At 61.7% G+C, this 13,555-nt stretch overlaps 1 protein-coding gene across 5 annotated transcripts in view; it reads right to left on the bottom strand.

Moving 5' to 3' along the window:
* Positions 1 to 13,555, bottom strand: part of CACNA1A (calcium voltage-gated channel subunit alpha1 A) — a 203,173-nt gene that overhangs the window by 44,706 nt on the left and 144,912 nt on the right. For all 5 annotated transcript variants that reach the window (XR_011541440.1, XM_070625311.1, XM_070625313.1 and 2 more), the window contains exons 25-31: positions 12,764 to 12,863; positions 11,265 to 11,425; positions 10,211 to 10,348; positions 8,883 to 9,084; positions 7,557 to 7,721; positions 5,242 to 5,352; positions 1,835 to 1,918 (exon numbers count right to left, since the gene is read on the bottom strand). Coding sequence is in view for 4 of the 5 variants with exons in the window: in XM_070625311.1 (XP_070481412.1) it covers positions 1,835 to 1,918; positions 5,242 to 5,352; positions 7,557 to 7,721; positions 8,883 to 9,084; positions 10,211 to 10,348; positions 11,265 to 11,425; positions 12,764 to 12,863 (961 nt within the window). In the remaining variant the exon portion in view is untranslated. The remainder of the gene's footprint in view (positions 1 to 1,834; positions 1,919 to 5,241; positions 5,353 to 7,556; positions 7,722 to 8,882; positions 9,085 to 10,210; positions 10,349 to 11,264; positions 11,426 to 12,763; positions 12,864 to 13,555) is intronic.

Raw genomic sequence — 13,555 nt, 5'->3', positions numbered from 1 at the left:
CAATGGTCCTGATGCCCCTGAATTGGACCCCAGGCCCATCCTCCTGCCCTCTGTCTTGCAGCCCCGAGAACAGGCTATTGGGGTCCAGCCCTCTGGGTCTCTTACTGGCCACGGAGGTTTCAACCAACTTCCTCCACCTGCCGCACTGGGGTGGTGGGCCAGCCTTTCCCATCTCTCGACCCAGACGGACACTGGTTCAAGGCTGCCTTGTGCTCAGCTGATGGCAAGATATTTTGACTGCCAGCTGGAGCTCCAGGCCTCTTAGAAACTTAGGCCAGAAGACGAGGTGCAGGCTCTGGCCCTCCGCTGGGGCCAGCCCCAGGAGGGCATGACCGCTCTCAAGGAAGCTGGCAGGGTGTCAGGGGAGGTAAGCGGGAGCTTCTGGCTCACTGCAGCCGAAGCAAAGCGGTGTGGCCAGGACACCACTTGGGTGGGGTGCTGGGGGATGCATCAGAGAATGGCCTCCTCCTCCGGGGAGCTCTCCAGTCCCACCCGCCTTCTGGGATGGAACAACTGATCCCTTTCTTCTGGCAGCTCAGATGGGGATGTGCCCCCAGGAGTCACCAGGTCCGGCTGCGTGACCTCAGGCAGCCTCCTCACTCCCCCGGAGCATCAGTTCCTCAGCGGTGAAGTGGGGCAACGCCCCTCCTCAGGCCCCGCTCCGCTCAACCCGCTCTGTTCTCTGCCCCACTGCCTGTTCCGAGCATCGCCCCGGCTCCCTTCTGGCTGGGCTTGGCCAGCGGGAGGCGCTGGCAGGAGAGCGGGCGGAGGAGAGAAGGCTGCGGGTGCCCCCCGCCCTCCGCCTGGCTGGCCGTCCTGTCCTCTCAGGCAGGGGCTCCGTCCCTCCACCTCCACAGCCCCTGCCCAGACAGTCCCCGTTCCAGCTCAGGCGCCCCCCTCGCTTCAGCACCCGGGTGGGTCGTAGCCCCGTGGCCCCTCCGTGGGGGCCTCTGCCTTCCAGGCCCCCAGCGGACCCTCAGAGGGAGCCTTTCATGTGCTGAGCCCCCGGCCTGAGCAGGAGCTGATCTACGAAGTGCTTGGCACAGAGGCTGCAGGCAGCCAGTGCGTGTGGCCAGCCGTTCTGATTTTCCCTGTCGTCCTGATGGGGTTGACAGCAGCCGGCCCCTGGCTCCACACTCTGCCCTTTGCCCTCCCTGTGAGGATCCCCTACCCGCCACGCCCCACCCCAGTCTCCCCAGGGCCCTCAAGCCTGGGCTCACTGGCCAACGGCCAAGGTGGGGGTCAGGGACTGGAGCTCGGGGGCCCCTGAGTCTGGCACACACGGGGGAAGGAAGCCGTGGTCTGTGGTGCCACAGCAGAGTGGTCCAGAGACCCCTGTGTGGGGAACCCTGTGGTCTCAGGGGAAGGTGGACATCCTGGGGACCCTCCTAAGGCCCTGGGAAAGGCGTCCTCCTGTTGGTCTGAGGGCCACAGCTCCCTCCGGACCCTGAACCAGAAGCTGGTTCCCTCTGTCTGGGCCCCCAGTACTGTGGGATTTGGGGGTGGGGCTCAGCCCTGGGGTCCTTTAAGTGCCTCGATTCCCTCAGTGCACCGTCCACACTACTGACTCTTAAGTCAACAGCCAAGATGCAGGGGAGTTCACGCTGCAGCCAGCACGGCCCCGCGGCTGTGGCTTCGGGCACCCCGTTTCCTGAGCCCCCACCCTCCCGAGGGCCCACCCTTGCCCCTGGGGGCCCCGGTTCTCCCTCTCTGGTCACAGTCAGGCGCTTGCCTGAGCCAGCTGTGGCTGTCGGGACCGATCGCTTCCGGACGACCGTCTCCCACCCCCCGCCCCCGACTGGAGCCGCCAGAGAGAAGCTGGCGGGAGACTTACCCCAAACTCCGTCACGAGGATGTCGGTGATGCTGCCCAGAACAGTCACAAAGTCGAAGATGTTCCAGGCATCACGGAAGTAATTCTAGAATGGAGATGCACAAGACAGATGCCAACGCAGGGCTCCGTGCTGGCCCCCACGCCGGCCCCAGGGCATGAGCCGGGCACAGCTGCCGGTCAGCCTGCGCACCCGGGACCATGGCAGCCACTCACTCAGCACAGCGCTGCCGTCCGTGCCGGGGCCCCCGGAGCCCAGGCCTTCCCCAGCTCGCCCGGCCTGGGGCGCCTCTGGGTTCCACTTCAGCTCTGCTGGGGGGGCAGGCTGCCCGTCTCTCCAGCCCTTCTGAGGGCTCCCTGAGGCCCCAAAGGCTTCATAAATGATGTGACTGGGTCCCCACAAAGACCACCGGAGAGAGGGTATCACCCATTTTACACCTGCCTGAGGCAAGCGGCCTGGAGGCCAAGAATGGGCATTTGAAGCCAGGCCTTGGTGAGTCCAGAGTCTATGTACAGGCCCCTACTGAATCAGGACTGGGGACAGCACACTCGCTAAGAGAGCGGCCTCTGGGCTCACATCCAGCTGTGTGGCTGTGGACCAGTGACTTAACCTCTCTGTGCCTCCATTTCCTAATCTGGAGAAGTAACAGTAACAGGCACAGAGGCTTTCTGGGCACACGCCAGGCCGCGCGTCCGGGCCCCCTCATGGTTAGACGGGCCGTGGGTCTGGGTTTGGCCAACGGGTTGTGAGCAGAGGCAGTGCGAGTCTCTCGCTGGCCCCCGGGGGACCCGTCAGAACTCTCCTCACCGCAGCCACCAGCAACCTCTAGGCGGTGGCGGCTCCGTGCGCCCGGGTCCCGCGTAACCAAGAGGAAAGGGCTCCCTGTCGGGTGTCGGCACGGCCCTGCTCATGGAACAGCGTGACTGGCCCCGTCCTGACGGGCACCGCTGCATGCATGGGGCCAGCGGCGGGGTTGTTGAAACTCAGGGCAGTCCACCCGCTCGAGCCCGCACACAGCGCCCCGCCGCCCAGACGGGACCCGGTTCTGCAGCCGCGCTACCCAGGCTGAACTCTCTCAGAGGGTACGAGGCACGTGTCCTTGCAGGGGCCGCAGGGCCTCCCTGGGAGACGGGGGTGCCGACACCAGGATGGCAAAGGCTAGTATACAGCAGGTGCTCAACGGAAGGGTGCTGCTTCACGGCTGCCTGGGAGGGTTCAGGCTCCCCTGCGTTCTTGGTTTTTGGGCGGGCGCTGCTGCGGCCCAGCCCACCTCCCCTCCTGGTTCAACTGGGCACCCTCGTTACCCCGCCGGGCGGGACCTTCTCTGGCTGGTATCTGCTGGGGAATTAACTGTGCTGCTGGGAGCAAGCTCGACGATGCCGACGGGCAGTGGAGGACAAACGCCCCAGCTCCCTCCCCACGGGCGCGAGGACTGTGGGGTCTGTGCTCTGCTGGTCCCGAGGTCCCCAGTGGACCTGCCCCCCACAGTGGGAATCGACTCCTAATGCGCCTGGACTGGCTGCCTTCCACCCCGCCTCACTCCTAGAATCGCCCCACACATAAATTCCTCGCACTCAATCCTTGTCTCAGGCTCTGCTTCTGGGGGAGCCCAAATGAAGACAACTTCCTAGGTGCTGGCTGCAGGCCTCAAACCCCTGGACTGGAAGGTTCCCCTCTGTCACGTAAATTCCATGTGGGGAAGCTGGGGCTTCACCTGAAACTGAGGAGGGACGGTCTGCGCAGGCCCCCGGGGGACAGCCAGGCTTTGGGGAGGTGGGGCCCCAGCCCCTGGGAGGAGAGTCACTTCACCACCAGAAAATCACCATGACTCAGCTGCGCCAGGTGGGGCCCTCAGCCTGGGGGGTGCACGGGTCCCCTGTGTAGATGTGGATGCAGGAACGAGAGGCCAGGGGCCTTGCTGGAGGCCACCAGCTAGGACGGGGCTGGGGCAGGGTGTGCGCTCAGATACGGGCGCGCCAGCCCCCGGGGTCTCCCCACACATGCCCCGTGGCCTGTTCTGGGTCACACGGCCCGAGGACCGGATGCTGCGTTGGTGCCACGGCCCAGGCTGCAGGTGCCTCCCCGCCCGACGGGGGCTCAGCGCAGGGCCCGACAGCCCAGGCTGCATCCCAGGCCCCTCTGAGTGTCCTCGTGAAAAATGCCGATTTGGGGGCCCCTGCTCGACCAAGCGACCCAGAACCTCTGGGGGCACGTCCGGGGCATCGTTCAGTTTTAAGAAATCTCCCTCCCAAGTGCTTCTGGTGGGGGGCAGGGCTGCAGCTGCCGCTGGGAGGAGAATGCAGGGGACGGGCTAGCCTGACCCTTCCAGCATCTATGGAGCCTGCACTGTGCGCCGGGCTTCATCCTGTCTGGGGACACACGACGCTCGCATTCGGGGTTTCAAGAGCTCTTCGGCGGGAGAGGTGAGGCTGGGCCCTCCTGGTGAGGGAGAAGGGCTGGTGCTGTGACAGAGCCCAGAGGCGACTGAGTTGAGGGCTGGGGGTCACTGTCCTTAGGGAGGCCGGCCACTCGGGGGTCCCCAGGGAGGACATCCTGTTTCGAGCCTCAGCTCGGCCGCTCGTGGGGACCCTCGGAGGTCACCCCCTTAGCTCAGGCCCTCTTCCCCCTTTTCGGTGCCATCAACCTCTGTGGCCATCAGGGGGCCTTCTCAGAGGGGGCTTTGTGAATCCCGAAAATAAAACACCCGGATTGCAGGGAGACCGGCTACACTGAAATACGGGGATCAAACCCTTAACGATGGGGACTGCCGTGAATGGTGACCATTCTGAAGCAACGATGAATGCAAACTAAACCGTGAGGTGCCCATGACCTCCACAACGCGCTATGAAAAAAGCTGAGTTTTATCGGTGACCCAGAACCTATTGGTAATACTGCAGGGTTTGTTGACTGCCTTCCAGATGGAAGGAAATGCTGAAGTCCAGCTAGTGGCTGGTGCAAAATAAAGATGTAATCTTTTCACATCTAATTTCACACAGCCCCACCCACACCCCCTCCCCAGGTCACTGGGCCTCAGGTTAAGACCACTTGCATTAACGGGAGATGAAATCAAGTCAGTGGGTCACGAACTGCATTTTAAAGATAAGGAAATGGAGCTGAGCAGGACAGACAACTCCAAAGCACGGGGCGCGGTGAGAGCAGGGGAGATCTCGTTGGGGCCGTCTGCGTGCACGTCTGTGCCGGGCTCTGCTGGGAAGCGCCCGCCCTGGCGGACGGCAGCTAAGCAGCCAAATGCCTGGGCTCGGCCTGCAGGATCTCAGTGTCCTCACCTCTAAATGCCGTTGACGGTGACTCCCACCCGCTGGTCCATCCCGAGGAAGGGCTGAACACAGGCGCGCCCGGCACGCAGTGACAGGCGGCACGGGGGCTGGGGGTCGCGGGGCCTTACTTACCAGAATGCCAAACGCCATGACCTTCAGCAGGCACTCGAGGGAGAAGAGCGAGGTGAAGACAATGTTGAACACTCTCAGGGCGTTCTCGTACGCCACCGAGGCCCCGTAGAACTGGAGGGAGGAGGGAGGGTGGCGGGTCAGCGGGTGGGGCACCGTGGCGGCAGCGGCTTTGTGGCTGTCCTTTCCCGCGGCTGGACCCGGACACACGGCTCCCCTGCCAACACCCTGTGGAGCCGCCCGGCCCAGCCAGCTCCTTGTGCCCACGGGAAAGCTCCGTTCTCAGCCCCATCTCGGCGTCCCAGAGCCCGGGGGGCCTGGCTGTGGGGGGACGCCAGTGCCCTCTGCGGCCGCTTCCCTCTGACCCTTACGGGTACACCCCCTAGGGGGGGACTGAGCAGGTGCCCAGCACCCCAGAAAGCTTCTCGGTTCCCCTTCCCTTTCCCGTTGATAACCCGCCCAGAAGGAACCGCTGTTCTCTCTCCTTAGGAAAAGTTCTTGCCCAAACTATGGGATCAGATTTGAGTCTAAACCCTTCCACCGAACCACCAGGTGACGGGAATGCGGCAGACGGAGTGCGAAGCCACAGCCCCCACGAGGAAACCGGGCCACTCAGCTCATCTGCTTTCCCCAAAAAGTCAACGGCGTCAAAACAAACAAGGAATGGGGTGAACGGGGACTTAAAAACTGGAGGCCCCGTGCGGCCATTTATGCCTCGGCTCCAAAGACCACATTTTGGGGACAATTCCACACGGATCTTAGAGAATCATCACTAATCTTGTCAAGCCTAAGAATTTGTAGGAAAATATTCTTGATTTTCAGAAATGCATACCGAAGAATTTGAGGGCAAAACAGCACTGTCTCTATCGTTTAAAATACTTTTAAAAAACTGATGAAACGTCCAGAATAGGCAAATCCACAGAGACAGAAAGCAGATCAGCGGCTGCCAGGGGCCGGAGAGGGGGAACGGGGAGTGACTGCTTAACACGTACAGGGCTTCCTTTTTGGGTGGTGGAATGTTCTGGAACGTTCCATCCAGATAGAGGTGATGGTTGCAAAACGTGCTAAATGTACTAAATGCCACTGAATCGTACACTTTAAAATGGTTAATTTGATGTTACGTGAATTTTGCTTCAATAAAAAGAAATAAGGAAAAAAGACAGATGAAGCAAAGAGCAGAATATTCCAGATGCGTAACTGAAGGAGGGAGACAGGGATTCCTGAGAGCCCGGATGCTCAGGGCGGCCTGGGGCCCGCAGCAACAGCATCGCCGGGACTCCCAGGCCCACCTTGACCCGTGGAACCCGGACCCAGACGGTGGGTGAGCCCGTCACAGTCTGATAGACACCGTGCTGTGCTCTCCCTCGTCCGTACGTCTGAAACTGCTCATAATCACAACAGCGGGAGGATGAAGGAATCTGCTTATGGAGAACAGCTTCCAGGCAAAAACAGGAACTATTTTTCACCAGTTCAAAAATGAGCAGCTTCTGGGGCCGGCCTGGTGGCGCAGTGGTTAAGTTCGTGCGCTCTGCTCTGGTGGCCCCAGTTCACGGGTTCAGATCCCGGGCTCGGACCCACACCACTCGTCAGCCAGGCTGTGGTGGCGATGCACATAAAACAGAGGAAGATGGACACAGAGCTTAGCTCGGAGCTGACCTTCCTCAGCAAAAAAAGAAAGAAAGAAAGAAAGAAAGAAAGAAAAAAGAGCAGCTTCAATTTATGGCGTTTTTGAAGCTTTGAGAAACGTGCCAAAGTCTCTGTGTGAACTTTCTCACTCGGTCCTCACCCCTGTGTGTGGGGTGGGGTGCCGCCATTGTCATTCCCACTTCAACTAGGAGCCCCTGGTCACTCGGGCGCAGTTAAAGGCTGAGCTGAACGGCAGAGCTGGGCCAGAGCCCAGGCCTCTGGCCTCCAAACCAGGGTGGACGGCTCTGCCTTCCCCCACTGAGGGGGCTCCTGGACCCATGCCTGCCCCCTCTCACTTCGTTCCTCCAGCATTGATGGAGGCCCCTCCTTCCCTCTGGCCAGCCCTCGGCGCACCCCAGGGACAAAGGCGTGACCCGACCTCGGGCGGCCCCTTGCAGCTCCCGGGCTGGTGGCAGAGGCTGTCGGGAGCCTGACTGGCTCATGGCTTGGGAGGTGACCCGCGGGAGGCCGGGTTTGGGGGGGCAGAGAGGTCTTCCTGGAGGAAGTGCTCTGCAGGCGCCGCTGGAAGGGACTGGCGGGCGGGGAGGTGGGAACAGCTGGCGCGATGGGTCGGCGGTGGCGGTGGCGGTGTGGCCCGTCTGGGCGGCTGGGGCAGGGCGGGGCGGGGTCACCTTCATCATGAGCACGATGGTGTTGAGGGCGATCATGGCCATGATGGTGTACTCGAACGGCGGCGACACCACAAACTGCCACATGCGGTACTGGAAGCTCTGCTTGTTCTGCGGCATGTGGCGCGTCAGCGGCTTGGCGCTGATGGCGAAGTCGATGCAGGCCCTCTGGGGCAGGGGAGGGGGGAGAGGCCGCATGAGGCCGGGGCCGCCCAGCACACGCCGGCGAGCCCCACACCGCCCTCCTGCATGTCGCTGGGGCGCCGCCTCTCCACCCGGGCCCCGCAAGCTCCTCTCTGCAATGGCGTTCTCCCGACAGCTCGGGCTCCTACAAAAGCCACGCCGGCCGAACCTGACACTGACGTGCCCCCACTTCCTCACTGAACCCCCTTGGGAACATGGGATGTGGGTCCCCTCAACAGCCCCACTTTGCAGATGAGGACAATAGCGGCTCAGAGAGGTTAAGACACTTCCCTGAGGTGGCACAGCTGCTGATGGGCCGAATGCGAGTTTAAACCCCAGTCTGACTGGGAAGCAGAAGCGTTCTCTCTTAGTGTCCTTCTCCTGCTTCCTTTTTGGGGGCAGAGGGGCAGGCATGACGGTTATCTAGTCTTAGGGGCCAACAGAGCAGAGGAAAGATGCGTGGCAGGTCCTCCGCCCGGGCGGCTCTGGGAGGGCACAGGGTCCCATGCGCACCCTCTGGGGGACTGGGTTTCCCTTCACGAATGTCCACGAATGTGGACACCACCCTCCCCGGGGAGCAGAGACCACCCCCGCTGACACCACCGCAGCTGTGCGAGCCGCTCCGGCCGCTGAGACGGGAGCAGAGGGACAAGCGCGGGGGCTGCACCCGGGTTCGCGCACTTTCTGAGCCGGAGTCCCTGGGAGACTGGGTGGACCCTGAACGGTGCGGAGCGGGCTGTGCATGCAGTGCGAGTAAGGGCTCAGCGCCTTTTCGGACAGCTGGCCCCGAGAGGCCGGGGCTGCCGCTACCACATCCCAGCCTGGTCCACACACACCGTCCAGGGTGCCCTCGGGGAGCGTGTGCAGGGTTGCCCTGCGGCCTGGATCCCGCAGGAGGATGTGCTGCTCCCTCCGCAGATGCTGGTCCTGGGCGCGTGTGTGCGCATGCGTGTACATGTGTATGTGTACGTGCACGCACATGTGCATACCTGTGTGCACATGGACACGTGCGTGCATGCGTTCACGTGCACGCACATTCACGTACATGTGCAGCACACGTATGCGCACATACACATATGTGCGTGTGCGTGTACACGTGTGTGTGCATGCACGTGGCCGGCTTTAGGGGGCGGCCGGGCCGGGCACCTCGTTCTTCTCCAGGCTGTACTCCTCCATCATCTTGTCGCCCTGCTCCTGGAATGTGATGATGATCAAGGCCACGAAGATGTTGACAAAGAAGAAGGGGAAGACCACAAAGTAGACGACGTAGAAGATGGACATCTCCATGCGGTACCCGGGGCTGGGGCCCTGGTTCTCGAACGTGGCATCCACCGAGTGCTTGAGGACCCTGCGCGGACCGGGACGGGCACACGGGGGGACACGAGGAGGACACGGGAAAGAGAGGGAAGCCGTCACTGTTTGCGGAGCCCGGTTCCGAGGTGCAAGTTGCCCGCCTCCCCTGCCGTGGGCGTGTGGACAGCACCCTCCCCGTCGGGCGCCGAGGGCCGGGACGCGCCCGAGACGACGTCCACACTTTATTTACCTTCCCAGCGGCCCCTCAGAGAGCTTATTACCGGCTCCATTTTGCAGACAAGGAAACTAAGGCTCCGCAGTTTAAAGTGACTTGCTGAAGATCAACCCCTCAGACGCGGCCACGTCAGGATTTGAAGCCAGGTTTGTGGTGATGGATGGCAGCGAGCAGGGGGTCATGGAGGGGTGTGTGTGTATGTGTGTGTGCACGTGCGTGTGTGGATTTGAGAGCAGGTGGTGGTGGGAGCTGAGGAGGTTAAATGGGGATGCAAGCGGGAGCGTGTATCTGCTGAGCTGCTCTGTACAGCTGCACAGGTTGTGCGCTGCTCAGGGGCTCTGGGTCTAGGTGGTGCCACTTATACTGTAGACAGGATAGATTTGTGTATTCGTGAGGACACCTTTTTGGCAGTTGGCCATAAAGTGCCTTCTTTGAACAAAATCATTAAGTATACTGCAGTGATTTTCTGACAGATGGAGGTGAAATCTGTTGAGGAAGGCGTGTCTTTAAAAAATTTGCTCAGAAGTGCCTGATGGGCTTGCACTGGCCCCGAGTGTGGGCACTGGGTGTGTGCATGGGGGAGCAGAGGGGTGCATGGGTTGGTGTGTCTGCGGGGCGGGTGGGGTGGGGGTGTGTGTGTGGGGGAGGTGAGGGGTGTGGGGGTGAGGATGCCGAGGGGGCCCCTGGAATCTAGAGGCCTCGCTGGGCATTTCCCAGGCTCCCGGGAGACCAGCACTGGGTGCGTTGGGTGAGGCCCTCGCCTGGGGCACAAATTAAGGAGCCAGAATCCTCCCCCCCCAGGACACACAGTGTTGACGGCAATATTTTAAACATCAAAACGAGCGCCCAGAAACCCACGATGCACAAACTATCAACATCTTAGAGCATCAGGGCCCCCCCGACGGGCACGGCTCAGCGTCCCGCCTCCCGTGCCTCCGGCCCTTACTGCGGCCAGCCCTCGCCGGTGGACACGGTGAAGAGCGTCAGCAGGGCCCAGAGCACGTTGTCGTAGTGGAACTCGTACTTCTTCCACTCGCGGTCGCGCGCCTTCACCTCGTTCTTCTCGTACAGCAGGTACTTGCCGCTGCCACGGAAATGGCTGTCAGGGCCCGGGAGGCAGCACCCCCACACAGCACCCACCCGGCCCCGGCCCCGAGCTGCTCCCGTGGGGCCAGCTCCCATGGGGCCAGGGCATGGGGCTCCTGGCGCAGGAATGGCCGTCACAAGTGACAGGCCGCGGTGACACCTGCCCCGAGGTGACAGAGCGCCTCCGGGCCGGCCTCCTGCTCCCAGCACCCAGGAGGCGGCTTCGGGTGGCCCCTTGGCCACAAAGGTCGCAGGCCAGCCGCCTCCCTCCCAGCCTGGTGCCCCGTCTGCATGGCCCCCCAAGCTTTCTACACGGCTGGGGATAATCAGAGGAGCGCGTTCGTGACGAGTAAAATCGGTGTGAAATTCAAACTGCAGTTTCCAGAGACAAAGCTTTTGGGGGACATGGACACGTGCCCCCCGCCGTCCTGCGGGCGGCGCTCACAGGGACCGTGCGCCCAGAAAGCCAGGATGCTCCCTGTAGGGCCCTGACGTCTGCTGATCGGAGACCTAACTCGTCTGGCAGCAAACCTGACCCGCTTGGACGCAAAGCTTTTTAAACCTGTCACTTATGCTGCGTTTGGTGCAAACAGCGCGGGTTTCCCGGCAGAAACGTCTGCTCTCGGGGCTGCCGCGGACCCAGCAGAGGGCGGGGTGTCGCACGCGCCACGTGCCCTGGGAGTCTCCCCGAAACCCCGAGACGGCCGAGCTTCGGGGCTCAGCGGCCGGGAAGGCCCGCACCGCGGAGCGAGTGCGATCAACTGCCACTCGGCAGAGGCCGGGCCGCCACCGGCTCACGGCGCGACCTGGAGGCCCAGACTGGCTTCCTTCTGGGCCTGATCCAGGCCAGCTGCGGCCGGGCCGCCGCCTGCACCCCGAGCCCGGGCCCCGGGACGCACGGGGGGGGCACCCACCGACAGTCCTTCTCGAATTCCTTGGACTCGTCGGTGCAGTGGAAGAACTTGCCCTTGAACAGCTGCACGGCCACCACCGCGAAGATGAACATGAACAGCATGTAGACGATGAGGATGTTGAACACGTTCTTGAGCGAGTTCACCACGCAGTCGAACACGGCCTGTGGGGAGCGACAGGGCTGGGTCCCCGGGCGAGGGGGGCAGGGCGTCACCCCGCCCTGGCGCCCCCTGACCCCGGCCCGAGCCCGGAGGGGCCTCCCGGCCGAGCCCAGCATGAGTGCGCTGTGCCGCCCCCTCTGCTCCAGCCTCGGGGTCCAGGCCACCAGGAAACAGCAGGCTCCCGGCTCCAAGCCTTTGCCAGGCAGCCACATTTGGCTACGTTTTAACAACAGTATCTTTTTGTTTCTTGAGTAAGATTAGCCCTGAGCTAACTACTGCCAGTCTCCTCTTTTTTGCTGAGGAAGGCTGGCCCTGAGCTAACATCATGCCCATCTTCCTCTACTTTATATGTGGGACGCCTCCCACAGCATGGCGTGCCAAGCGGTGCCATGTCCACACCCGGGATCCGAACCAGTGAACCCCAGTCTGCTGAAGCAGAATGTGTGCACTTAACCGCTGCGCCACCGGGCCAGCCCCCCTTGTTTTTTTAATGTTTTTTTTTTTTTTTGTGCGTGTGTGAGGAAGACTGGCCCTGAGCTAACCTCTGTGCCAACCGTCCTCTATTGTGTATGTGGGACACGGCCGCAGCGTGGCTGATGAGCACTGTGTAGATCTGTGAGCAGGATCCGAACCCACCAACCCCGGGCCACGGAAGCAGAGCGCACGGACTCTACCACTGCTCCACCAGGCCGGCCCTTCTTATTTTCTTTGAACAGATATGTAGTTTTACCTTCTATTAACACTGGGTTCTGCTTGCCAACTTGAGAAACTTGACATAACATTTCCTTTAAAATAAACCCCTTAAGTAAAAAATAAAGTGACTCGATTTAAAGGAACATATAAAGTAAGAAACAATACGAGGGGTCCTCAGGTGCTGTGTGAACTGAACAGGGAGTGGACGTCCAGGTTTGTTTCTTTTCTTTTTTTTGTGAAAGACAAGCTTTTGGGAAGTGCTGGTTCACAGTACTTTGAAGGAAAAAAATGGGAACCCAGAACAGGTAGGAGAAAGTCAAAGGTCGCGCACGTGGGACGGAAACTGTCTCCTGCTTCTCAGATTATCGCCGTGTCTTGTTTTATCCCCACGATGCTGTCACGTGAATTAGGAAAAGGGATACTGACCCCGTGTGAGACATTTCATCTGATGAAAAACTGTCATAACATACAGATTTGTCAGAGTAACTCACTTCACTGCCATCTGCTGGAAAGCTGGAACAGTAAATCTGTCTACAAGGGTTGTGGTGCTGTCAGCACTCCTTTCAATACAGTGTCCTCGGGCAGTGCACCACCTGCTCAACTGTACATGGCAACCCTGACAGGCCTCCCCCACGCCCCAGCCTCACCTTGAGCTTTGGCAACCGCTTGATGGTTTTCAGAGGTCGTAGCACCCGGAGGACTCGGAGGGACTTGATGGTGTTGATGTCCTTTCCTTTGCTGTTGCCGCTGTGGAGGGATGTGAGGGTGGCGAGAGGGAGAGAGGGAGCGGAGGTCAGGCTGGGTGGGGGTGGCCCGCAGCCCCGCGTGACCCCACTCTGCCATGCCCGGAGTCTGGGGCCAGCCCGGCTGCGCCCTGCCCTTGCTGGGGGGGAGAGCCCGGGTGCAGATGGCTGCCTGTGGTTCTGGCCTCAGGGCTGGCCAGGCAGCTGCAAGGGGCGGGGGGGCGCCCCACACCCAGCCCAGGGGCCAGCTGCCCCTCCCTCTTTGCAGGTGGCCTTGGGCTCCTCAAAAATGGGACGTCCCCTCCAACAGGATCCCGGAAACGCTTGAAGCGGCCCTTGAACCAGACCCCTCTCCCCTCCAGCGTCCCCGCCCGCAGGCGAGGAGAGAGCGGACCACTGCCTCAGTCTCCGGGGTCTCCCAGCCCATCCTTCCAGGGAGCCTCCCAGGACTTCGGTGCGGGGTCTCTTGGGCCTGAGCTCAGCTGGGCCCACCCTGGGGCGCTGCGACCCCCTCAGCCAACCGCGACTCAAGAGAGCACTGGGCGCAGCCACCAAGGCCCTGTGGTCAATGAAACTCACCACCCGCCGGGTCGCCCGAGGCAGACCCAAGACTCACGTCTGACTCCCCATCCTCCCCCCTGGCCCCATGGGGTGCCCTCCCGACGCCCCCACCATCGGCTCTCGGCCACCCTCCCC

This window comes from Equus przewalskii, chromosome 6 (genome assembly GCF_037783145.1).
Source record: "Equus przewalskii isolate Varuska chromosome 6, EquPr2, whole genome shotgun sequence".
Classification (NCBI taxonomy): Eukaryota; Metazoa; Chordata; class Mammalia; order Perissodactyla; family Equidae; genus Equus; species Equus przewalskii.
This window is presented reverse-complemented; position numbering and strand designations above follow the sequence as displayed.